At 43.9% G+C, this 24,782-nt stretch overlaps 1 protein-coding gene across 4 annotated transcripts in view; it reads left to right on the top strand.

Moving 5' to 3' along the window:
- The first annotated feature begins 244 nt into the window (after positions 1-244).
- Positions 245-24,782, top strand: part of MAPKBP1 (mitogen-activated protein kinase binding protein 1) — a 235,117-nt gene continuing 210,579 nt past the window's right edge. For 3 of the 4 annotated variants that reach the window (XM_040332104.1, XM_040332106.1, XM_040332103.1), the window contains exons 1-2: positions 304-460; positions 20,674-21,055. In XM_040332104.1, the coding sequence (XP_040188038.1) occupies positions 20,936-21,055 (120 nt within the window). In that variant the 5' untranslated portion in view covers positions 304-460; positions 20,674-20,935. Of the gene's footprint in view, positions 461-20,673; positions 21,056-24,782 lie in introns of all 4 variants that reach the window. The other variant, XM_040332107.1, reaches the window with a different exon arrangement.

Below are 24,782 nucleotides of genomic sequence, written 5' to 3'. Positions count from 1 at the left end.
AAACTGGGGATGTCTGGTCACCCTACCTGAAGGTTCTAGTTATGCCTCTGGTCTGACTCTGTACAGATCTGAATGCCCATGTGCATGAGGCTCTTATACATCAAAGCTTTGTAACTACAAGTCCCAGCACATCCCTGGAGATCACCAAGGTACATAATCCTGAGATGATCTCCATTGTCCTTCTATAGACACAGAAGTGTAGTGATCCTTCCATCCAGAGCACAGCTCCCTCCTCACACAGCACTTCACTATTACTAGATTGTCCTCCCCGGGCCGCCGTACTTCTCTCCTCCCCAATACACTCAGTTAGACTGCGAGCAATCTGTGCCCGGCTGGAGGAGGAGGAGGAGGAGGTGGTATGTGTGTGCGGGGACTCTGCATGGATCCAGAGGATGACACTCACTGATCGCTCCAGGGAAACACTGGCTGCATGCTGACTGTTGTCTGCCATGGTTGCAATGTAAGTATAGACATGGGGGTCTATGTATGTATGTATGTCATAGACTCTGAGCTCAGAGATGTCATCCCACAACTGTACTCATCATCACAACAATGTGGGGCCACAGCTGGACTTTAAACCCCCCCCACCAATCTTCTGTTATTTGTGGATGACAACTTATGTTCCTCATATCTACGTATGTGTTCCCTTTACTGTGCTGTTTATGTGACTGTGATCATGGCTTTATCATATATATATATATATATATATATATATATATATATATATATATATATATAATCACTGCATTGTATTCTTATATACAGTGACTATGATCATGGCTTTATCATTTTATATACAATGACCACTGCATTGCAACGTTATATACAGTGACTATGATCATGGTTGTATACCTTATATACAATAACTATGATTATGGCTTCATTAATTATAGACACTGACTACAAATACTGCATTGCACTGTTATATACAGTGACTATGATCATGGCTTCATACTCCTTATTTATTTGTTATATATACTTACTATGATCACTACATTGTATTATATACAGTGCCTATGATCATGGCTTTGTACTATACAGTGCCTATGATCATGGCTTTGTACTATACAGTGACTATGACCGTGGATGGCTTTGTACTCTGTTATATACAGTCACCATGTGCTGTGTTCTGCACAGAGTTGCCGTTGGGTGAGTGTGATGTGAGCACACCCTGCTTTGGATAAATGCATCCTTTGTGTCTCGGTGTATCTATGGATGCCGGGAGTCAGTTACCTGTTTGTCAATATAGAAAGTTGTAGTGAGTTTATTAAAGGATGGGCAGGCTGGGGATGATGGTCAGACTGGAGGTTGGCTGATGGGCAGGCTGGGGATGATGGTCAGACTTGGAGGTTGGCTGTGGGTATGTGGTTGTATTGTGGGCTTAAAGGAAACCTATCCTGAGAGAGAAGCGTGGGGGTTATTACTGAGATCCTGAAAATGCTAGTTGCCTGGTGTTCTTTCCAAACTACAGACGTATCGATGAACTGACTGAAATGCGCTCAGTTTGTGGCCCTGTCGGCTCCCTCCTGCCTGATTTCCCTTGAGTGAAAGACGGTCAGCCAAACAGCGGTTAATTGCAATGCGGTGCAGCTGTTGTAGCGCTGGCTGTCAGAATACAAAACCCGCAGCGGGAGATTTGTCTTTCCACATTGCAAAACATGGACTAAGGGAACCCATTGGATTTTTTTTTTTCCTGACCTATGTGTGTATGTCTAACCTTTAAAGTGGTAGTAAAGTCTAGTTTAGGAGATATGCACATTTGTAGCAGCCAGTGAGGTCACTGACGCATGCGCACTGCCCTCTGAATGGACGATGCATGCGCACAGTGCGCTGCCTTCTGAATGGATGGCACACTGAGTGAAGACATCTGATCCAGTAAAGGTTCCAGCAGGGTGGAGCACTTAGCTGCCTGCCCGTGCCCTGGAGGTGGGTCAACTGAAAGGTGAGTTCACCACCAAGTGTAGGTCTGCTATGCACACTTGCATATTGTGGAAAATGCTCCTATGGCCACCCTAAATCAAAGAATTGATTCCAGAAGTTCATGTTGGCATTATTAGTAGGGATGAGCTCCAGCGTGTTCGCATACTCCACGTGCAGAGTCCGCCAGGAAGTCTGCACTGCGCTAATCGCAGCCAGGGAGACATTTCCCGATGCTTGGCTGCAGAGATCGGGAAATGTCTCCCTGCCTGTGATTAGCGCAGCATTGTGCAGACTTCCTGGCGGGCTCTGCACGTGTACTATGCGAACACGCCAGAGCTCATCCCTAATTATTAGTAGAGGACAGCAATGGCAGGCTTACAGTAGGCATTGTTCACACAGAACAATTTGATCCATGCCCGATGCAAGGCTGTGTATACCAGCACAGGGATTCATAGGTGTTCCAAGCATCCCCGTGCCAGCAGTCCCATAGTTGTCTATTGGGATGCAGCAGCTGCACGGACACAGCTGCTGCTCCCAATATGATAGACCTATGGATGCAGGTACGTGTCTCTGAACTTTCTCTGGGTGTACTCGCCTTGCGTGGACGTCACATTGGGAGCAGCGGCTGCATCCCAATAGACAGCTATGGGACGGCTAAAAAAGGGATGCACATAACGCCTGTTTAACGTTGGCTGGCTGTTGAGGTGCAGGCCAGGAAGCCGGCCGCCACGTTCTTAACAATGAATGTAAAGAAAAAAAAAATTGTAAAAAAAAAAAAGGTGCAGGGGTTGTGGGGAAGAGGCCCCATAACCCTTATGCTGGGGTATAGAGTCTGGTATGGATTTTTTAAACGGGCCTGGTATGTTTTTTCGGATCGATTTTGTGTTCAAAGCTGATCAGATGTGCGTATCAGATGCGTTCCCATAGAAGGCAATGAACCTGGAATTTGCATCTGAACCGCACCACAGTGCTCAGCGCACAGGACTCTTCTTAAATTTGCAGCAAATTCGCGCTGCACATATGTGAACTGGCTTCATAGAAAGCTGGTTTGATGTTGGAACAGTGGCCACGGACCCTGTATTGTATAGCTGTTCAGAAACATGCATTATACAATTGCACCCCTTGTAGGAGTCTTGGTTCCACTGCTGTATGTGCTTTGTATTCAGGTAGAACGTTCATTTTTATATATATATCACAGTGTAGATAAAAACAAAAACCTCTTCTTCCTTCCCAGTGCAGTACTTCATATTTGTGGCATAACCCAGGTGTGTCATGCATACATGTCATACATGTGCATATATATTGGGGCGCAATGCATGTGCTCAAATCTGGCCCTAAAAGATGCCCTTGTCCTTTTAAATGATTGAGAGGTGCCAGTTTAAGTTTTGTCTGTGATCTTTTTTATGTGTTTTCAGTGAAAACCCATGTCCTGTTTCCTCCTGGAAAAAAGAACGATGATTCAGAGAAGTTTCCCAGAATAGGAAGTCTTTGCAGCTCACTGTGATTATTGCTTATACATGAACATGCCTACAGACATGACCTAGGTTCACCCAGTTCATAACAAAATCACAAAGGCACAAGCTAGCCCCACCGATGTATTTGCTAATTTTAATGCAGTCAGAGCATGGAATTGAGGTTTAGTTACAGCCCATGTTATCTCCAGCCATACCAACATATCCCCCCGACAAGGCTGAGAAATAGGAAGACCTCATCAATGAGCGGTCTAATAGCTAGATTCACATAGTTAGGCCGGCGTATCAGTAGATACGCCGACCTAACTCGGAATCTGCGCCGTCCTAAGTTTAAGTGTATTCTCAAACAGAGATACACTTAAACCTATCTAAGATACGACAGCTTGCAGGGTGCAATATTTAGGCTGGCCGCTAGGTGGCGCTTCCATTGCGCTCGGTGTAGAATATGTAAATCACTAGATACGCCTATTCACGAACGTACGCGCGCCCGTCGCAGTAAAGATACGCCATTTACGTAAAGTTATTCCATCAAATAGCTGGACTAGTAATGTTAAGTATGGCCGTCGTTCCCGCATCGAAATTTGAAAATTTTACGTTGTTTGCGTAAGTCGTCCGTGAATAGGGCTGAACGTAATTTACGTCCACGTCGAAACCAATACGTCCTTGCGGCGTACTTTGCCGCTATGTACACGGACGGCACATGCGCCGTTCGTAAAAAACGTCAATCACGTCAGGTCACCCCCATTAACATAAAACGCGCCCCCTCAGCATAATTTGAATTAGGCGCGCTTACGCCGGCCGCATTTACGCTACGCCGCCATAACTTAACAGGCAAGTACTTTGTGAATACAGTACTTGCCTAGCTAACTTACGGCGGCGTAGTGTAAATAGCGATACGCCGCCGCAAAGATGCGGCGGTCTATTTGAATCCAGCTATAAATGTAGATTGATTAGCAACCATTCTGCCTCAAATCAGATTGATAGAAAATTCATTTATTTTGACCTTATTCTGAAATCTGTTCCCATACCTTCAAGGGGGAGCTCTCATTTAAAGCTAGTCATCGAAGGATCAAAATGTCACCAGTTTAGAAGGATCTAGACTAATTTGGATTCATCTATGTCTGTTTTGGTTCAGCACAAGTCGATCTAGCGATCCAATTCTATCTAATGCCTCATACACACGATCAGAGTTTACGATGGAAAGAGTCCGACTGACTTTTTCCATCGGAAATTCTGACCGTGTGTATGCCCATCAGAGTTTTTCCATCGGAAATTCCGAGGAATTCCATCGGAGTTTACATAGAGAACATGTTCTCTTTTCCTCCAATGGAATTCCGTCGGAATTCCGATGCGAGTTTGGTCGGGTAAAAGTCTGATCGTATGTACGGGGCATTAGAGGACTGTTGGAAAAGTTTAAATTGGCTGCTGTGCTTGATCAGTGTATTCTATGTTGTAAGAATCCATTAGCACAGCCGGGAGGATTCCTCCACCCACCTAGCTTGTGTTGTAGTGGTAAGGCCTCTTGCACATGATACTCTTGTTTGAGCATACTTTTTTCAATTTTTTTTGTATGAATTTGCATGTTTTTTTTGCATGTATTGCGTGCAATTTTTGTGTAAATTCCCGCACATACGGAAACGTATTCTCGGGTTTTTGTTCTGCAGACTACATAAATTTGTGCACAATCTTGCATATTTGTACCCATGAGGTGTGCCCATGACTACCCAAAAATGCAGATTTTTAATTTTTCTTTTTTTAATAAAGCATGCACAGCTCTTATTTACACGCGTGTGTGCAAAGGCACATTATAATTAACCACTTCATCCCGGAAGGATTTACCCCCTTCCTGACCAGAGCATCTTTTGCGATTCTGTGCTGACAATTGTGCGACGTTGTACCCAAGCAAAATGTTGGTTGTATTTGATCACCTCTGCTTTTTTGTTTTTTTTGTTCTTTAAGTAAAAAAGAGCGACAATTTTGAAATAAAAAGCAATATTTTTAACTTTTTGCTATAATAAATATCCCCCAAAAATATATAAAATATTTTTTTCCCTCAGTTTAGGCCATGTATATGTATTCTTCTACATATTTCTGGTAAACAAAATTGCAATAAGTGTATATTGATTGGTTTGCGCAAAAGTTATAGCATCTACAAAATAGGGGATTGATTTATGGCATTTTTATTATTTTTTGAAATTTTTTTTTTACTATTAATGGTGGCAATCTACTATTTTTTTTTTTTTTTTTTTTTCTCGGGACTGCGACATCGGACACTGTTTACACTATTTTGGGACCATTTTCATTTTATACAGCGATCAGAGCTACAAATAGTCACTGAATACTGTATAAATGACACTGGCAGGGAAGGGGTTAAACACTAGGGGGCAATCAAGGGGTTAAGTGTGTCCTATGGAGTGATTCTAACTATAGGGGAGATTGTCTCACTAGAACATGACAGAGATCACTGCTGCCGATGACAGGGAACAGTAGATCCCTGTCATGTTTCTAGGCAGAACAAGGAAATGCCTTGTTTACATAGGTATCTCCCCGTTCTGCCTCTCCGTGTCACGATCGCGGGCCACCCCCGAACATCGAGTTCGCGGGCGCACTTCCACTGCACTAGGCAGAAAATTTTAAGGGACGTACAGGTATGGCCATATGCCTGCCCCTGCCATTCTGCCAACGTAAATCGGCGTGCGGCAGTTGGCAAGTGGTTAATGGGCTGTATTTTTACTCGGTTTAAAAGAGAAAAAAAAGCTGTACTGAGCTTTTTCAAGCTGCAGTGTGCAAGAGGCCTTACACTTTATTTTATTTTTATTTTTTATCAGCCCACTTCTGATTAAAAAAACAAGACCCATCTGTGCTCAGCCTAAGGGCCTTCTGCCCTAGCGTGTGCACCATCAAAAGCAGGTCGGCAACAATAGTTCTCATATTTCTTTCCTGACAGGTTTCCTTTTAAGTAAGCCTTATCAATTTTATAGGCCTCTTGCACACGAATGGATGGAATTAATTACTGATGTTCATACACAGGATCTTGCTATAAGATGCTGGTTAGAGCCGGAGCAAAAATTGCAGGTTATGTTCTGTAAAGTGTGTGTGTGTGTGTGTGTGTGTGTGTGTGTGTGTGTATATATACATGACACATTTCTTCTCCATCCTATCCTAGCTGCCAGTGTTGCATATATACTTTGCATGTATTTCTGTACATGTAAATTTGTCTTTTTATTTTTTTATTTAGTGCCCTGAACGCATGGCTGCATTACATACCATCACACAGCTGTGTGCATTGTTCTAAAGCCAGGTTCACATTAGTGCGAGTGTGTAAATTGCATGCATATCTGCATGCAGCCACACACAAAATGTGATGCTCTAAAAAAAAAGTGCAAGGGTGCCAATAACTAAAAGCACCCCCTTGCACTGAAAAATGAAGTACAGTTTCTGGCACGTGGAATGGCATGGTGCCAAAGCAGGGCTCGACAAATCCCGGGCGCCAGGTCGCCATGGCGACCTAGAATTTTTTTGTGAGCTGGCGCCATCTGGTGGTGGCCGTTGGTATTACAAGTTAAGCATTACAAGTTAAACAGCAATTCTAATGTAATTTTTCACTATTTTCACTGCCATCTTCTTCCCTCTAATTAGAACCCCCAAACATTATATATATTTTTTATCCTAACACCCTAGAGAATAAAATGGCGATCGTTGCAATACTTTCTGTCATGCCGTATTTGCGCAGCGGTCTTACAATTACACTTTTTTTTTATTAAAAAATAAGACAACAGTAAAGTTATCCCCATTTTTTTTTATATTATGAAAGATAATGTTATGCCGAGTAAATTCATACCCAACATGTCGTGCTTCAAAATTGCGTCCGCTCGTGGAATGCCGACAAACTTTTACCCTTTAAAATCTTCATAGGCGACGTTTAAAAAAATCTACAGGTTGCATGTTTTGAGTTACAGAGGAGGTCTAGGGCTAGAATTATTGCTCTCACTCTACCAATCGTGGTGATGCCTCACATGTGTGTTTTGAACACCGTTTACATATGCGGGCGCTCCTCACGTATGTGTTCGCTTCTGCGCGCAAGCTCGTCGGGACGGGGCGCGTTTTCTGGCTCCTAACTTTTTTAGCTGGCTCCTAGATTCCAAGCAAATTTGTCAAACCCTGTGCCAAAGCACTGTGTGGTTTCCATGCGGCCCTGTTTTTGCTGGAACCTTTTTGCTGCATGAAAATGCAGGCACCACAGCCCATTCAAATAAATGGGCTGTGGTGCCTGCACAAACAAGGCATGCAGTACTGTGCTTATGTAAACCTAGCCTTAAGCCGGCCATAGACTAAGCGGTTATCTTTCCTGCAACCACGAGTTGCAGGAAAGAGAAAATCGCTTGATTCCTCCACCAACACAGTTAGTGTTCATGGGGGAATCCCTCCTGCAAGGGAAGCCATCTCTGCCCAGAGAACACAATGATTATTTCTAGAAGCTGCTATAGCCGCTGGCAGTAATCGTATGTTAAATCTGACAGGTTGGTTGTACCTGATGAACAATACAAGTGTCGCGCTATTCTCTGCACCAATTTATATCCTGTGAATTACGGTAGTTCAAAATTAATATCCAGTGCATAATGTTATATAAACAAATTTATACATATAAGATGTGTTTCCTATCACGTGTGTACACGGAAGTGCTCATATATACAACAATTGCATACAGTGCATATTAATTTCAAATAAACAAACTTTTTTTAAATATATGATACTACTGTCCCGTGCATGCACTTATGTGCTAAAATATACAAGTCCATCAATGTGTCCTTAGTGGCTTTCAATACAAGTTGATTCTTGTGATGGTGCTCCAAACTTATTCAAAGTGCCAACACTCTCGTGCCCCCCCCCCCCCCCCCCCCTGTTGTTACCCTCACCTTACATAGTTGGGTTAAAAAAAAGACATTGTAGTTCAACCATAAAAAAATAAAAATAAAAAATCGTACAATCCCATATACCCAATTCTATACCCACAGTTGATCCAGTGGAAGGCAAAACACCCCAGCAAAGCATGATCCAATTTGCTACAGCAGGGGAAAAAATTCCTTTCTGACCCCCCCAGAGGCAATCTGATTTTCCCGGATCAACTTTCCCTTTGAATGTTAGTAGCCAGTTATATTATGTACACCTTAATTGTGTGGTCACCTTAGGCGGCGTGTGACCACACAATTAAGTTTGGTCAATCAACGCTTTTGAGCCACCACTGGGCTCTATTGTATGTGGAATCTTCAGGCTCCTGAGCCGTTCTATGCATCGCTCTCCTCGGTGCATGTACATGAAAGACAAGCTACATGGTGCTTTATCATTTAAAACCACAATTTTATTAAAATATTTATCGGGGTGCTCACACATTCAAGGTGCTTGCAGAGCACCACTTTGTCAGACAGATCTGTATAAAATCCCAAATGGAGCCGCAGGGCCATTTGTTTTATCTGCAGCTGCTCATCCTAGCAAGGCTGCTGCCTACACCGTTCAATCCCTTCCCCAACGCGTGTCGACACAGTGATCACATGTCTTCCTCGGGGGGATTGCTATTTGACGGATAGTAATGGAAAAATATATAGAGTATTGGCGGCCATTTTTCTGTAGTCTAAACCCGCACCATCTTATTGTAGTTCCAAATGTCGCTTCCTGAGATGTGCATAGCAGCTGCTGTGTAATGGGTACACACTCTAACTAATATTTATGTACTAATGGGCTAATAATAAACTAATGTATGGACGGTGTAGAAAACAGTAATGTGGCTTCATGGGTTATACCTTTAACATAGTGCACATTAAATTCCTATATAAATCAAGTTAAAGCAGTCTGCTAAATTGCATTGCTACAACATCCAATCACTTGGTGTGACCCAATAATGAAAACTCTGCTGTAACTCTATACCTAAACCAGGCTGGTTGTACCCAAGTTGATTGATTGAATAACCACTTAATCACCGCCCTATAGACGAAAGACGTCTACAAGGCGGTTCCTTAACTCTGGGAGGACGTCCATGGACGTCCTCCCAGAATCGCGCACACGGGAATGTCCGTGACCCCTGGGTCCGGAGGACCCGGCGGATCACGGTAAATCACTGCTGATAGCGGCAGTTTACCATTTGATCGCTCCGTCCAATGACGGAGCGATCACTTGTAAACAAACCGGCGTCTGTGATGACGCCGTTCCCCCCTCCCCTCTCTGTAGCGAACGGTACAGTGTGAGAGGAGAGGGGAGAGAGCGGATGCAGCACGAGTGCTGTGGGCTGGATCTGTGACAAATGCAGTCACAGATCCAGCCATCCATCCCTGCTCAGCCATCCCTGCCCCATAACAATACTCTGCAACATAACCAAACTGTGCAATACTCTGCAATACCCCACACTACTCTGCAATACCCCACACTACTCTGCAATACCCCACAATACCCTGTAACGTCGCCTATGGGATTTTTAAGTAGCAAAGTTTGGCGCCACGAGCGTGTGCAATTTTGAAGGGTGACATGTTGGGTATCTATTTACTCGGCGTAACTTCATTTTTCACATTATGCAAAAGAATGTAGAAAAAAAATACTAAATTTGCTAAATTTTATAACCGAAACAAAGAAAAAATCATTTTTTTTACAGAATTTTCAGTATTTTTTTCTCTTATAGCGCAAAAAATAAAAAACCTAACGGTGATTAAATACCACCAAAAGAAAGCTCTATTTGTGTGAAAAAAAAGGATGAAAATTTCATTTTGGGTACAATGTTGTATGACTGAGTAATTGTCATTCAAATTGTGAGAGCACCGAAAGCTGAAAATTGGTCTGGTTATTAAGTGGGTTTACGTGCCTGGTGGTCAAGTGGTTAACTTGGGTACATTTAGCCTGCCCATACATGGTTTGAATCTTGGCCGGTCCCTGCTGAACTGGCCAAGATTTGAACAGTCTATGGCTAACTTTAGACAACAATGTGTCTGTGTTCAGATCCGTAGTAAAAACACTACATAGCTACAAACGCTGCATTTTTAATTTTCTTTGCCCATGTGTAATAGACCTTCTTTATTGAAATGCCAATTGGTTGTCTTTTGGGATGGAATAGAGAATGCCCTGTAGAAGGCCAAATGGAATGTCTGTGAGACCTTTGGATACTAAAGTACTGTGTACACAGACGGTGACTTGACTGTGTTTACTCAAGGATACAGTACTGTTTGTGCAGGGTCATGGGTAACGCACAGAGGCTCGGGCTCATTGTGTACAATCAAATTTCATACTTGGCATATGAGATAGGACGGCTATGGCAGGACATAATATGTGTGTGTGTGTGGTCTGCTTATTATTCATTATTTACTGTGATCTCCGATATGGGATAGCTGAGATGGCGGTCTTGTTTTCAGAGATGTCTAAGGTCACATTTCCCAAACAATAGAGGACTGGTCTGTATGCTGATATCTGTTTCAGCTCTGCGGTCGTGTTCTCTCTTAGCATTGCTCTCAGTTCATTATCAACTGTAGTACTTGTCTTTGCCAAAATTTCAAATTTGGTGCAAGAAGATATAAAAGGGCCAATTCACTCCCAAAATGTTGATTCAGTCTTGAGTAGGCACCACTGAGACACCAGTAGTAGGATTTTGTTTCCTAGTGAATCTCGTATAAGACATTATACAAGGTATCATTCTCTGGCTGGGAAACTTCTCAACTGTTTGTTTTAGATTATTTAATTTGCATTTTTATAGACCTAACACACAGTGTTTTATGATGTATATAAAAGGCAATTTACATCAGTCCCCACATAGCAAAGACATTTTATCAGTCATCTGACATGTAATAGACATGGTATTGTGTGCAACTGGAATTTATTTTGAGGAGATATAAAAGTTAGAAATTTCAAAAGTTAATAGTCCATTGGCAATGCAAATTTATAATTGGCAGTTTCGAGGATAGCTATTAAGGTATAGCTGAACTTCCCTACGTAAAGCTCAGTAGGTGTTTTCCCACCCCTCAGGTAGTAGTCCAAAAATCTGACTGATTTGTATTTATTTTTTACCCACTGTTGATTATGTTGGCAAACATAATGCTAGAAAATAGAAAATAAATCTAAAATCCTTCAAACTGAACTCTAGGGAAAGGTAAATGCTCATTCAGGTCTAGGAGACCAAAGTTTTACCATTCCCTCCCAGTTGTAAAAGTGGTCCTCGCAGCCTCCTCTCCTCTATGGTCCTGCGGTTGCATGTCCTCTGATGTCATCAGGTCCAGTACAGAACCCATAACCCTTCATCGGACATGGGAGTGCCAAGGAACCTGCGCATGGGGTAGAGGAGAGTGTGGGCTGCCGGGGGGAATGGAGGACCGGGTAACTAAAACGGCTATTTTTGGCTCCCTACATATAAACAGACATTTAACTCTTGCAGTGCGGAGGCAGCGCCACTACAAGGAAGTCTTTCATTTTAATTGGGGAATTTTCCCCTCACTTCTCTCTAAAGGGAAAAAAACTGGCTCCTAACTTTTTTAGCTGGCTCCTAGATTCAAACTAATTTTGTCAAACCCTGTAGTCTGGCATCCTGGGTCTATGCCTCCCTTTTCTTTCCATGTCTCGGCCCTGTGTAGTATGACTCCTGTTTGGGTGACAGCTCTAAAATTTGAGTTGGGCCCTATGTACCGGTGAGCTATGCCCAGTAGTGACGGTTTAGATTGGACAGGTTTTTCAGATAACATGGCCTTTCCTTTCTCTCAGCGATTGGCACATCTGGGAGACACAGGTTACTCTGTATTCCATTTCAGAAAAAGCTGTGGACTTGGAAACAAGTTAAAGCGGTGTTTCACCCTAAAAAACAACTTTATAGCATCTCATTCAGCATAGTAGCGCGAGCTACATTATGCCTTTATATTTTTTTTCGGCGCCGTACTCACTGTTTAATCGAGTAGTAACATTTCAGACTCCCCGCGGGGAATGGGCGTTCCTATTCAGTGGGCTCGTGATTGACGGCCGGCTATGGCGTGTCACGCTTCACGAAAATAGCCGGAGTAGGTCTCGGCTCTTCCCGGCGCTATACGTCGCCTGCGCACAGACATCGGAGCTGACTGCGCAGGCGCCGTGAAGAGCAAACACCTATTTCGGCTATTTCCGTGAAGCGTGACTCGCCATAGCCGGCCGTCAATCACGAGCCCTCTGAATAGGAACGCCCATTCCCCTGAAACTTTACTACGCGATTACAGAGTGAGTACGGCGCCCAAAAAAATATATAAAGGCATACTGTAGCTCACGCTACTATGCTGAATGAGATGTTAGAAAAACAAAAAAAATGTTTTAGGGAGAACCCCCGCTTTAAATAAATGATCTGCTGACAGTCATGTCAGTCCTATTGCTTAAAAGCCCTGCCAGTGTTGTCACGTTTTTAATACGGTACTTCCTGAAGGAACGCGACGGAACATGATAAAACAGGTGATTCACTTTCCTGCCATGTGTGTTCCTCATTACATTCTTGTATTGTAAGCTGCTCATGCTTGCGGTATTAAACTATAGCTCAGGTATTTATGGTTACATAATATTCTGATGAATCCAATGTTGTGAATCAGATTTTGTGTGTTTGTTATTGGTGAGTGATTTTGACCTAATGTGACTGCACACTGGCTGATATTTAGCAGATGTATGGCCTTATTTTTTTAAAGTCCTCTGTGCTGTTGATGCAAATTCCCTCTCTGTTCACATATATGTGAATTGGGTGTTTTTTTAAATGCATTTGCTTCGCATAGCATGTGAATCAAACAGGCTTTCTATGGAGCCGGTTCACATATATGCGATGCAGTGGCAATGCAAATTTAAAGAGAGTTCTGTGTGTTTTCTGAGCACTGCGGTTCCAGGCGCATTGCCTTCTATGGAAGCGCATCTGAATCGCACATCTGCTCGGTTTTGAACGCAAATTTAATCTGAAAAAAAAAAAAAACGCGTGGGGGGGCCCCCAATCCACACTATCTAAGAGGAACGCTAGAAAGAAAAAATGGCACCCCCCCCCCCCAAATTCCATAGCAGACCCTTATCCGAGTATGCAGCTGGCAGGCCAGGAAACGGGAGGGGGACGAGCGATGGGCAGGAGCACTCCTTCACCGCTCCAGATGCTGCTTGCTGGAGTTTTTTAACCTCCTGCCAGCGCATCGCCTCAGTGAGACTGCAGGGGAGCTGTTTTTTAGGCGCTTTACATGCGCTATTTTTATCTCCAAAGCATCTGTAAAAACGCCTCAGTGTGAAAGGGGTCTAAGACTGAGAACTGAGCGATCAAAGACCGCTGAGCGCTCAGTTTTCAATGCTCCCAGCAGAGAGCTAGTGACTGTCAGTCATCGCTGTCTGCTCTGCCCCCCCCCCATTGTGCTCACTGACGTGCTGATCTGTGGAAGGGGTGGGAGGCTGAGCCAGGTGCTGGTGATCTGCCGTGCTGGTTCCAGCTATCGTGGAAGTTCCAGCGCATGCGCAAGCTGATGTGCTGAGATGGTTCCAGCTATCGGGAAAGTTCCTTCAAGGACTGCGCAGGCGCAAACTTGCTGACGGAAATCACCGAACCGCGGCCGACATCCAGGGCGACATGGATTTCGAGGTAAGTGGCCAGTCGGTCTCACGTCCTCGCTCGCTCGGCCTCCTGGCTCTTTTTTTAACATCCTCCAATCCACAGGGATGTTAAAGAATGAGCCTGGATGCCGGGTGAGGTTCGGAGATTTCCATCGGGAAGTTTGCGCCTGCGCAGTCAGTGAAGGAACTTCCCCGTTAGGGGAACATTGAGGACAAGTCACCGGTCCAGGCTCCTGGGTGGATCCTGACGTGTATGTTCGCAATCTCTCCCCAGCCTGGATTGGCTCTGTGATGTCCGCTGCCAGCGGACGTGCAGAACGAACTGCACTCCTGTGATACAGCTTTGGCTGTACACCTCTCTTCTCCCATTGGTCACAAATGTATAGGACTACTACAATAACTATCAATAAAATAAGCCACATTTCTATTGTCCACTAATGTAAAGGGAATAACAATTTTCACTGTTCGTGTTTCTTTTCTGGCCATTATTTGTTCCATTATAGAGTTAAAAAAAAAAAAAAATCTGCTCTGGGTGGCATATGTGCTAGATACACTACATTCTTTATTCTTTTATGCATTCTTTTATTTACAACTTACTGACCACGCAAATGTGCCATGAGAGAAATATAATATAAAGCAGGGGTTCCTGGATACATGAAAGTTATTTCAAGGGCTCCTCTGTAATAAAAGCTGAGAGCGGGTGCCCTCGGAGATGAGGGAAGGTACGCATAGACATCTCTTATGCCTATTTTTGTTTCCTCAGATTAGTGCAAAGATTTACTTTAGCGTGGGTTAAATGAACACATAAACTATGCATCTACTTCACACAATGTGACAAAGCTTTTAGCGTCATTGTCGGCATGTCTGATGACTAAGCCTTGAAAAGTGACACATTTTACACATCAGGCCAATTTACTTGTAGGCATGAAAAATCTGTCATTCAGGCGTAAAACTGATAAGAAGGGTCTTGGCTTGGGTTCTCACCTCAGTATGCCATAGTGCTAAGTATGTTTGAACCAGGAAAAAAAATAAACATTCAGATCCATGATACAGCTTTGTGTCCTTGGTCAATATATTAGTAAATTGGGGGGCAAAGACATCAGACTTCTGAGGATGCTGGCATCGACTGCATGTTGCCATTTCCCATCACAAAGAAAAAAAAAAGTGTAATTTTATTTATTTCAAGTATTTAAATGGCGTAGACCATTTTTTTGCAACGCTTTACAAAATGCACCTTTACATCAGGGCCTGCCCTCGAGGAGTTTACTATTTACAGGTTCTTTAAGGGCCCATTGACACAATGTGTAATCCCATGGTAAAAGAATCTGTGTTTTAATGCATAATTTGCGGTGGGGTGTGATGCAATACTGCGGTAGTAAGTAATGTACTGCGGTGCATCGCAAGACACGTGTTGTGCATCTTGGTGTTTTGCATAAATGGATAACCATTTTTTTTTTTGTGCATTAAATTGTGCTGCCACCCCAATTCAGAATGCACACATCGATGAAGCGCATTTTGGGTTCTATTTATATATTGAAATGTAAAAAAAAAAAAAAAGCTATTCGTCCAGCGAAGCTGTATTCGCCGTACTTCTGTGCTAATTGGGCAGAAACGAATGTAATTCAGGTTATTTTCTCTTTTTTTTTTTTTTTTTTTTTTTTTATTATGGATGATGGGAAAATACAACATTATAGCCACTAGATGCTCCAGTGAAGAGCTAAACAAATGTAACCATTGTTTCCATCGGTTTGCAAATTCCTAAAAACGTTCCTTAAAATGATTACATTGTATGTCCATTAAAAGATACATGTATTTCCCATGTTTCTCAGCACCATCTAGTGGCCATGTAGTATTTTACTACTGCCCATAATTAAAGAGCTTTTGTTCAGAAGAAGAAAATGCCAAAAATAATTTTTTTTGGGCCAGTTAGCACAGAACTAATGTGCTTACAGATTCTGTGGTCGAATGGCTATGCACATTTTTTACAAATAGGCCTCATTGTGTGAATAAGCCACTAGACCTGCCATTCACAACCAGGGTTCCTCCAGCTGTGGCTCATTGTCCTTCATCCGATGGAGTCTATATAGTTTCATGTCTGGTGTCACTTGGCAGAGCCGGTGGCATGAGACCAATGATCTTTGCATTGTCCCCCAATATTAGTGGTGGTGTTCTCCACCAACTCCTGATGCCTTAGGGCCCGTTCATACCAGATGCAGTTCCGTGCAGTTGCGTTTTTTCTGCACCAATGCAGTCAGTTCCAGTCCGTATCTTCTCCAATATTTTTATTCAGAATTTTTTTAACAAGTACAAGATCAGCATTTATCATTGTAATAGAAAGTAATTGTACAGGAACAAATTGGTTAGGATTCAGTTACATCACTCACAATCTTATATTTATGTGAAGCTTTATGTATCCTCATCCACATAGATTTACATGAAAAGGTCAAACCTATTCGGATAGTACAGAGATGAACTCCAATGTGTAGCATGGGGAACCGTAAGGGGCCAATCTCTCTGCTACCATACTAGAAGCAACCTATTACCATAAGGGGCCAATCTCTCTGCTACCCTACTAGAAGCAACCTATTACCATAAGGGGCCAATCTCTCTGCTACCATACTAGAAGCAACCTATTACCGTAAGGGGCCAATCTCTCTGCTACCATACTAGAAGCAACCTATTACCATAAGGGGCCAATCTCTCTGCTACCCTACTAGAAGCAACCTATTACCATAAGGGGCCAATCTCTCTGCTACCATACTAGAAGCAACCTATTACCGTAAGGGGCCAATCTCTCTGCTACCATACTAGAAGCAACCTATTACCGTAAGGGGCCAATCTCTCTGCTACCCTACTAGAAGCAACCTATTACCGTAAGGGGCCAATCTCTCTGCTACCATACTAGAAGCAACCTATTACCGTAAGGGGCCAATCTCTCTGCTACCATACTAGAAGCAACCTATTACCATAAGGGGCCAATCTCTCTGCTACCATACTAGAAGCAACCTATTACCGTAAGGGGCCAATCTCTCTGCTACCATACTAGAAGCAACCTATTACCGTAAGGGGCCAATCTCTCTGCTACCCTACTAGAAGCAACCTATTACCGTAAGGGGCCAATCTCTCTGCTACCCTACTAGAAGCAACCTATTACCGTAAGGGGCCAATCTCTCTGCTACCCTACTAGAAGCAACCTATTACCATAAGGGGCCAATCTCTCTGCTACCCTACTAGAAGCAACCTATTACCGTAAGGGGCCAATCTCTCTGCTACCATACTAGAAGCAACCTATTACCGTAAGGGGCCAATCTCTCTGCTACCATACTAGAAGCAACCTATTACCGTAAGGGGCCAATCTCTCTGCTACCATACTAGAAGCAACCTATTACCGTAAGGGGCCAATCTCTCTGCTACCCTACTACAAGCAACCTATTGGCTTAACTTCCTAGTGGTCCCAGCGGTCCAGTCAGTTTCTGCACCGGAATCTGTCTGACTGGACCTGACTGCACTGGTGTGAACTAGAGCCATTGGAATACATGGAAAACACTGAATGCATTTTTAGTGCAAAAAAAAGCACACTGAACTGCATCTGGTGTGAACTGGCCCTTTTAAAGAGGAAGTAAACCCTGGTGGGTTTTACTTCCTCTTTAGCCAGCTGCAAAGCCTGCAAATGAAAAGCATAATGGGCTAGTATGCATCGCATACTAGCCCATTATGTGCCACTTTCCTGCAAAAGAATCCAGCGATGTTCCCAGAGTAGGCAGCGTCCATCTTTTGGCCCCTCTTCCTTCCAGGCCACGGACTCCGGCTCTGTGATTCGCCGGGACCGCGTGACGTCACTCGCGTGCATGCACACGGGAGCCTTAATTCACAGCACAGGCTAGGGAGGAAACGGCACTTAGTTTTGTTTCTTCCCCGTGCATGCGCCGTGGGAATTTTCGGCGGACTACAAGTAAAATATCTCCTAGGCGGTGCACGTTTAGGAGATATTTCCACTACCTATAGGTAAGCCTTATTCTAGGCTTTCCTATAGGTAGAAGTCCAAAAAGTGAGCTTGTTTCCCCTTCTTTTTTTTTTTTTTTACGACTTAATATGTGCAGAGCATGCAAGGTTTGTTCGCTACTCTTTGTTGGTGCATATATTTTTTACTTGAAAAACGAATAAAAACCATTGAAACAGAAGTCCAAAAAGTGGGTTTACAACCACTTTAAAGTACATGTAAATGTTTAGCTTGTAAAACAACCTATTCGGTTTAAAAAAGAAATGAAAGGAAAAACATTTGTGTGTGTGTGTGTCCCCCCCCCCCCTTTCTTATAAATGATCACACTCCCTCTTTTCTCAGCTGCATAGGAACTGGGGAGGAGAAACAGCGATGCACTAAACTTCCAGGTGAAAAGCTGTGTGCGGGGCTGGTGGTGTCAGGACATGTCTGATCATTGGAGGAGAGCAGGCTGCCTTCCCAGCATAGCTATAGAACTGACCACAGTGTGTTCTCCTGCCTAGTGTGGTCAGTTTTTAATAGGAAAGCAGAGGGACTGGCAGGAACACCAGGGACTTCACACAAAGGAAGCAATACAAAGAGAACAGGATACTTTCTCATACAAGTACATCGCACAGCAGGCATATATCAGGAATATGAAGTGTTGGGTTTCCATACTCTTATCATGGGTTACCCAAGACCTGACAATTATTTCATGGATTCTCCTGGAGTAAAAAGGTTGAGAATGGCTGCCCTAGACTGCACCCCTTCAGTTATACTAGAGTTCTTAATTATTAAAATTAGGGTTGTCCCTATACCACTTTTTTAGGACGGAGTACGAGTACCAATACTTTTTTTTATGTACTCGCCGATACCGAATACCGATACTTTTTTTTAAATGTGTCCCCAAATGCAGCCATGTCCCCCATATACGCAGCCATGTCCCCCATATACGCAGCCATGTCCCCCATATACGCAGCCATGTCCCCCATATACGCAGCCATGTCCCCCATATACGCAGCCATGTCCCCCATATACGCAGCCATGTCCCCCCATATACGCAGCCATGTCCCCCCATATACGCAGCCATGTCCCCCCATATACGCAGCCATGTCCCCCCATATACGCAGCCATGTCCCCCCATATACGCAGCCATGTCCCCCCATATACGCAGCCATGTCCCCCCATATACGCAGCCATGTCCCCCCATATACGCAGCCATGTCCCCCCATATACGCAGCCATGTCCCCCCATATACGCAGCCATGTCCCCCCATATACGCAGCCATGTCCCCCCATATACGCAGCCATGTCCCCCCATATACGCAGCCATGTCCCCCCATATACGCAGCCATGTCCCCCCATATACGCAGCCATGTCCCCCCATATACGCAGCCATGTCCCCCCATATACGCAGCCATGTCCCCCCATATACGCAGCCATGTCCCCCCATATACGCCGCCATGTCCCCCCATATACGCAGCCATGTCCCCCCATATACGCAGCCATGTCCCCCCATATACGCAGCCATGTCCCCCCATATACGCAGCCATATACGCAGCCATGTCCCCCCATATACGCAGCCATGTCCCCCCATATACGCAGCCATGTCCCCCCATATACGCAGCCATGTCCCCCCATATACGCAGCCATGTCCCCCCACATATCCAGCCATGTCCCCCCACATATCCAGCCATGTCCCCCCGTATATCCAGCCATGTCCCCCCACATATCCAGCCATGTCCCCCCGTATATCCAGGATGTCCCCCTGTATATCCAGCCATGTCCCCGGTACCTACTGTGATGCCCCTGGCGCCGCCTTAATCACTGCGCGGGGAACATTACAGCCAGCGTTTGTTTGAATAGCTGTTTTCCCTGCCGCGCTGTGTATAGAGACACTCCCCCTTGCTCGCGATTGGACAGATCCGTCCAAGGGGGAGTGTCTATGCACGGCGGGAAAAACAGCTATTCAAACGAACGCTGGCTGTAATGTTCCCCGCGCCGCGGTGATTAACGTGGCGGCGGGGGGGGGGGGAAGTATTTAGTATACTATTTTAGTATCGGCGGGAGTACGAGTACTCCCGCTAATACTCGGTATCGGTCCCGATACCGATACTGGTATCGGTATCGGGACAACCCTAATTAAAATGATGCAAAATAATGGAAAACTAAAAATATGCAATGTAAAATGTTAATTATGCAATGTCGTTGCTAATTTCCTGCGCATTGCAGAAATCGATATCGGCATGCACAGTTTTGCCAGCTTTTAGGGTATTAAAAAATAAATAAATATGCAAATCTTTTTCCACACATGAATGCAGCTCCTAATTATGCAGGCAAATCTGAACCTACTTGTGAGGGTGAAGAAACTGCAAATATGTAAAAAAAAAGGCACTTCTATCCTCCAAATACAAAGCAGAGCAGAGATAATGGGCAGGTTTCAGGCCTGCGTCTGGACAGTTGGGAGGAGTGTCCCCAATGTGCATTCATTCACTTGTCTCACGCTGTGTCCCAGCTAACAAAGAAGTGACAGCGCAGCACATGACGGCACTCTGTACTGGGAGCTAGTATTTACTGCCTTCATTGTGAAACTGTTATTGTTGCATTTTTCAAATGTATTGGAAAGCCGGTGCTATCCCCTGTAATCCCTGTGTGTGTCGGCAGAGCACACAGCAAGCACTGCATTGCACTGCCATAAATTTTACTGTTTGCTGCTCTCTCATGCTGGCTGTTCTTTCTGTTATTCCAGGTTGTGAAAATCTGACAGCGATTCCCTCCACCCCGCGGCCCAGCCTTCTTTTTTCTACTTGGTAACAAAAGCCCAGGAGCATGGGAAGTCACGGTGGCATCGGCATATGCTGACGGCAGTGGGCTCTCTGTACCTGAGCCCTGCACTATGTAACAATGCAGTGGGACTGACTGGTAGCACTACGGCCCCTCGGAGGAACTTATACATTTTTTATTTATTGCTTTTATTTTTTTTTACACAAAGGAATTTTTAACCCCATATAATGGCAACGATGGAAGCTGGAACAACCATAACCAGTCGCTTGAAAAACCTGCTCCGCTCACCTTCGATAAAGCTGCGAAGACACAAGCCAGGAGCTAAGAAGGAAGACATTGGCAGCAAGGTGGGTTCATGTGTCTGACCTGTTCACTTGTGTTTTGTCATATGTCAGTGCAGCGATCAAAGGCATTGGACTAACCAACTGTTCTGCAGATGTTTGTGTGTCCTCCTTCCCTTTTTTTTTTTTTAAGCTGAATACACATTATACAATTTTTGTTGTTCAATTTCCTTTAGACCTGGTTCACACAGGGTCGGCACGACTTTGGAGGCGACTCGGCAAGGCGATCTCAAGACGATTTCAGAGGCGACTTGCAAAATGACTTCTTTATTGAAGTCAATGCAAGTCACCCCCAAAGTTGTACAAGAAGCTTTTTCTAAGTCGGAGTGACTTGAGTCGCTCCTATTAGAACGGTTTCATTGAACAGAGCGGAGCACGACTTGTCAGGCGGCTGAGTCGCCCCTGTGTGAACCGACTCTAAGAGCCGGTTCACACTGGGGCGACTCGTTAGGCAACACAGCCGCCTGACAAGTCGCGTCCCATTCTAGTGAATAGAACCGTTCTAATAGGAGCGACGCAAGTCGCTCTGACTTAGAAAAAGGTTCTTGTACTACTTCGGGGGCGACTCGGGGCGATTTGCATTGACTTCTATACAGAAGTCATTTTGCAAATCGCCTTAGAAGTCGTTTTCAGGTCGCCTGGCCGAGTCGCCCCCGAAGTCATGCCGCCCCTGTGTGAACCGGCTCTTAGAGTTGCCGTCAACTAATTTTAGTGCAACTACCTGCATGATTGCATACAATTTTTGAAAGTGTGTTAGGTTTGATCTAAAGCAAAGTTTGTATAAAAATTGTATAGTGTGTAGCCAGCTTAAAACCTGTAAAAGTCTATCAACTGCTGCTCATATATAGAGGTAGACAAATGAATGAAAAGTTAATGCAAGTCCAGAAGCCGCTTGGTGAATCTGGCCAACAGTTTGTGGGCACCTGACCATCACGTGTGTATGAGCTTCACCACCTCTGCTCTGCTGGGAAGGTTTATATAAAGACTTGTTTCTGTGATGCCCTTTGTGAGGTCAGGTACTGATGTTGGATGAGAAGACATGGCTTGTGACTAATGTTCCATTAAATCCCAGAGGTTTTCAGAAGGATTGAGGTCAGGACACCACAGTTCTCCACACCAAACTGGTCAAACCATGTCTTTATGGAGCTGGATTTAAGCTTGCCACACACATTACAACCTGATTGTATAATCTTGTTTAGATCTACCAACAACTGTTGTATAGGGCCTACCTGACTGGATGCAAGTTGATTGAGTAGATTAGGTAGGTCCTCATATTACATAGCTTTGGTAAATTTACATTTTAAAGAGGGGGTAAACCCATAAAAAAATAAACCTGCATAGCATACTAGCTCATTATGGATTACTTACCTGATATCAAAGCCCCCACTGCGGTCCTCGATCACCTCCCTGGTCGCCGACATCTCCCCCGGAGTGACTTCCGGGTATCGCTGCTCCGGCGCTGTGACTGGCCGGAGCAGCGATGACGTCACTCTTGCGCCGTAGACATCAGTGCCGGTTTTTTGGAAAATATTTCCTTAACCGTATAGGTTAAGGAGTTTTTTCTTGCACCTACAGGTAAGCTTTAATCTAGGCTTACCTGTAGGCTAAAGTGGTCTGTAATGGTTAATGTGGACATTAGATGTTAATGTGTGTGTGATGACCCTAATGCAGGGATCCTCAAACTAGGGCCCTCCAGCTGTTGTAGAACTACACATCCCATGAGGAATTGTAACAGACATGACTAGGCATGATGGGAATTGTAGTTCCTGAACAACTGGAGGACCGTAGTTTGAAGACCCATGCCCTAATGCCTAGTACACACAATCAGAAAATTGGATGGAAAATATGCTTTCAAAGCGATCTTGCAACAATCTGATCATTAGTACACAGCTTTCGAGAGCCGATCGCGACAGTTTGTCTGAAATTATTCAAACGGTATTCATCTGAAAAAAATTAGAAGAGCGAGACCACGCATGCACGGAAACGATAGAACACATTACAATACAATACAACCCATTACATTCTGTCCTCCAAATATTTTTGTAACTTTGGTAACCTCTTCATTTTTTTTATATGAGAATAGCATGCAAAAAACAAAAAAAAAAACGGACGATCAGTTGTCCAATAATCTCATTATTTGTACGATGCTTTTTGCACAGGGGTGCATGCAGGAATAGAAAAGGGCCTTTCCCAAACTGTTGCCACAAGGCTGAAGCACACAATTGTATTAATGATCATTAAAAGTACCCTTCACTGGAAATACATGAACTTCGTCCAGACTTTGTCATCTAATGTATTTAAAACGACCATTGTTCATTGTCTGGCTATCGGGCCTCTTTCAGACTTGAGCGTATTGGAATTGCAGGCAGATTCGCACAATTCTGCCTGTGAATCGCAGAAAAAACGCGGGATGCTGTTGCAGTGCCATTTTATTTCCTAATGGCAACCCAAACGTGGTGCTATTTGTGCCGTGATTGTCGTGCAACACCAAACGCTCCTTGCTCTGTGCCAAGTTTTGGTACACAAACTTACAATTTAAAAACAGTTTTATTTGCTAGAAAATTACTTGGAACCCCCAAGCATTGTATATTTTTTCTAACACCCTAGAAAATAAAATGGCGATCGTTGCAATACTTTCTGTCACACCGTATTTGTGCAGCGGTTTTACAAGCGCGCTATTTTTGGACAAAATACAAGACAGCAGTAAAGTTAGCCCAATTCGTACTTCAAAATTGCGCCCGCGCATGGAATGGCGACAAACTTTTACCCTTAAAAATCACAGGCGATGTTTACATTTTTTTTACAGGTTGCATGTTTTCTGTTACAGAGGAGGTCTAGTGCTAGAATTATTGCTCTCACTGTAACAATCTCACGGGGAATCTGCCGCAGAGACCACTTTTATCCAAAACAGAAAACTTTTCCATTCCATTCTACAAACGTAATTGGCTTTAGAAAAGCAAAAGCCAAAAGATGCCTTTTTTTTTTTCCTCCCTTTTTGTCCTGGTGACGTTTTGTCTCTCGTACAATAATAGATGGGATATCCAAAATATGTCACAAGAACTTCCTGTTAATTCTCTGTAAGAGGAAGTGAAGAGAATGACATAACTGTGTGGGCAGAGCCATGTACACTTATGCTAAATTCAAACTCCTCTTTGCAGGCAGGTGTAACCTGCTCTTTAAATTGGTGTTTTGCGCTCACTGAGGAGCACAACTATTTTAAAGCTGAACTACACTTCATCTGACACCCCCTAGCATTACTGGCTGTGGCCGTCTTGATTAAGGGTAGGCGATTCATGTAGCATTTACTTCCTGGAATCTACCTGCCCTTAGCATAGGCATGCAGGTGTTTCGTCGGATATGCCGACCTGTCGGAAAGTGTGACAGAAGTGACGTTTTGTTGCCACCATCTTGATACACCCCACACTCGTCTATAGTAAGGATGCACTGAGAAGGGGGTAAGCGGACATCTTGTTACACCCACCGGAGTTTTGCATTTCACACTTTTTTTTAACAGGAAACTGAGTTTATATAGTGAAATACAGTACTTGGAACTCCGTCTTAGTGTTTAGATGTTGAATTTTAAAAGCTGCGGCAAGCCTGCTGTTCTTACAGGTTTGTCAATCTGACAGAAGTTTGCTGCTTTTAAAATTTTACATGTAAACAGTAAGATGGAGTTGCAAGTACTGTATTTCACTATATAAACTCGGTTTACTGTTAACTGTTATACTAGCTC

The sequence above is a fragment of the Rana temporaria genome, chromosome 13 (genome assembly GCF_905171775.1).
Source record: "Rana temporaria chromosome 13, aRanTem1.1, whole genome shotgun sequence".
NCBI classification, from domain to species: Eukaryota; Metazoa; Chordata; class Amphibia; order Anura; family Ranidae; genus Rana; species Rana temporaria.
This window is presented reverse-complemented; position numbering and strand designations above follow the sequence as displayed.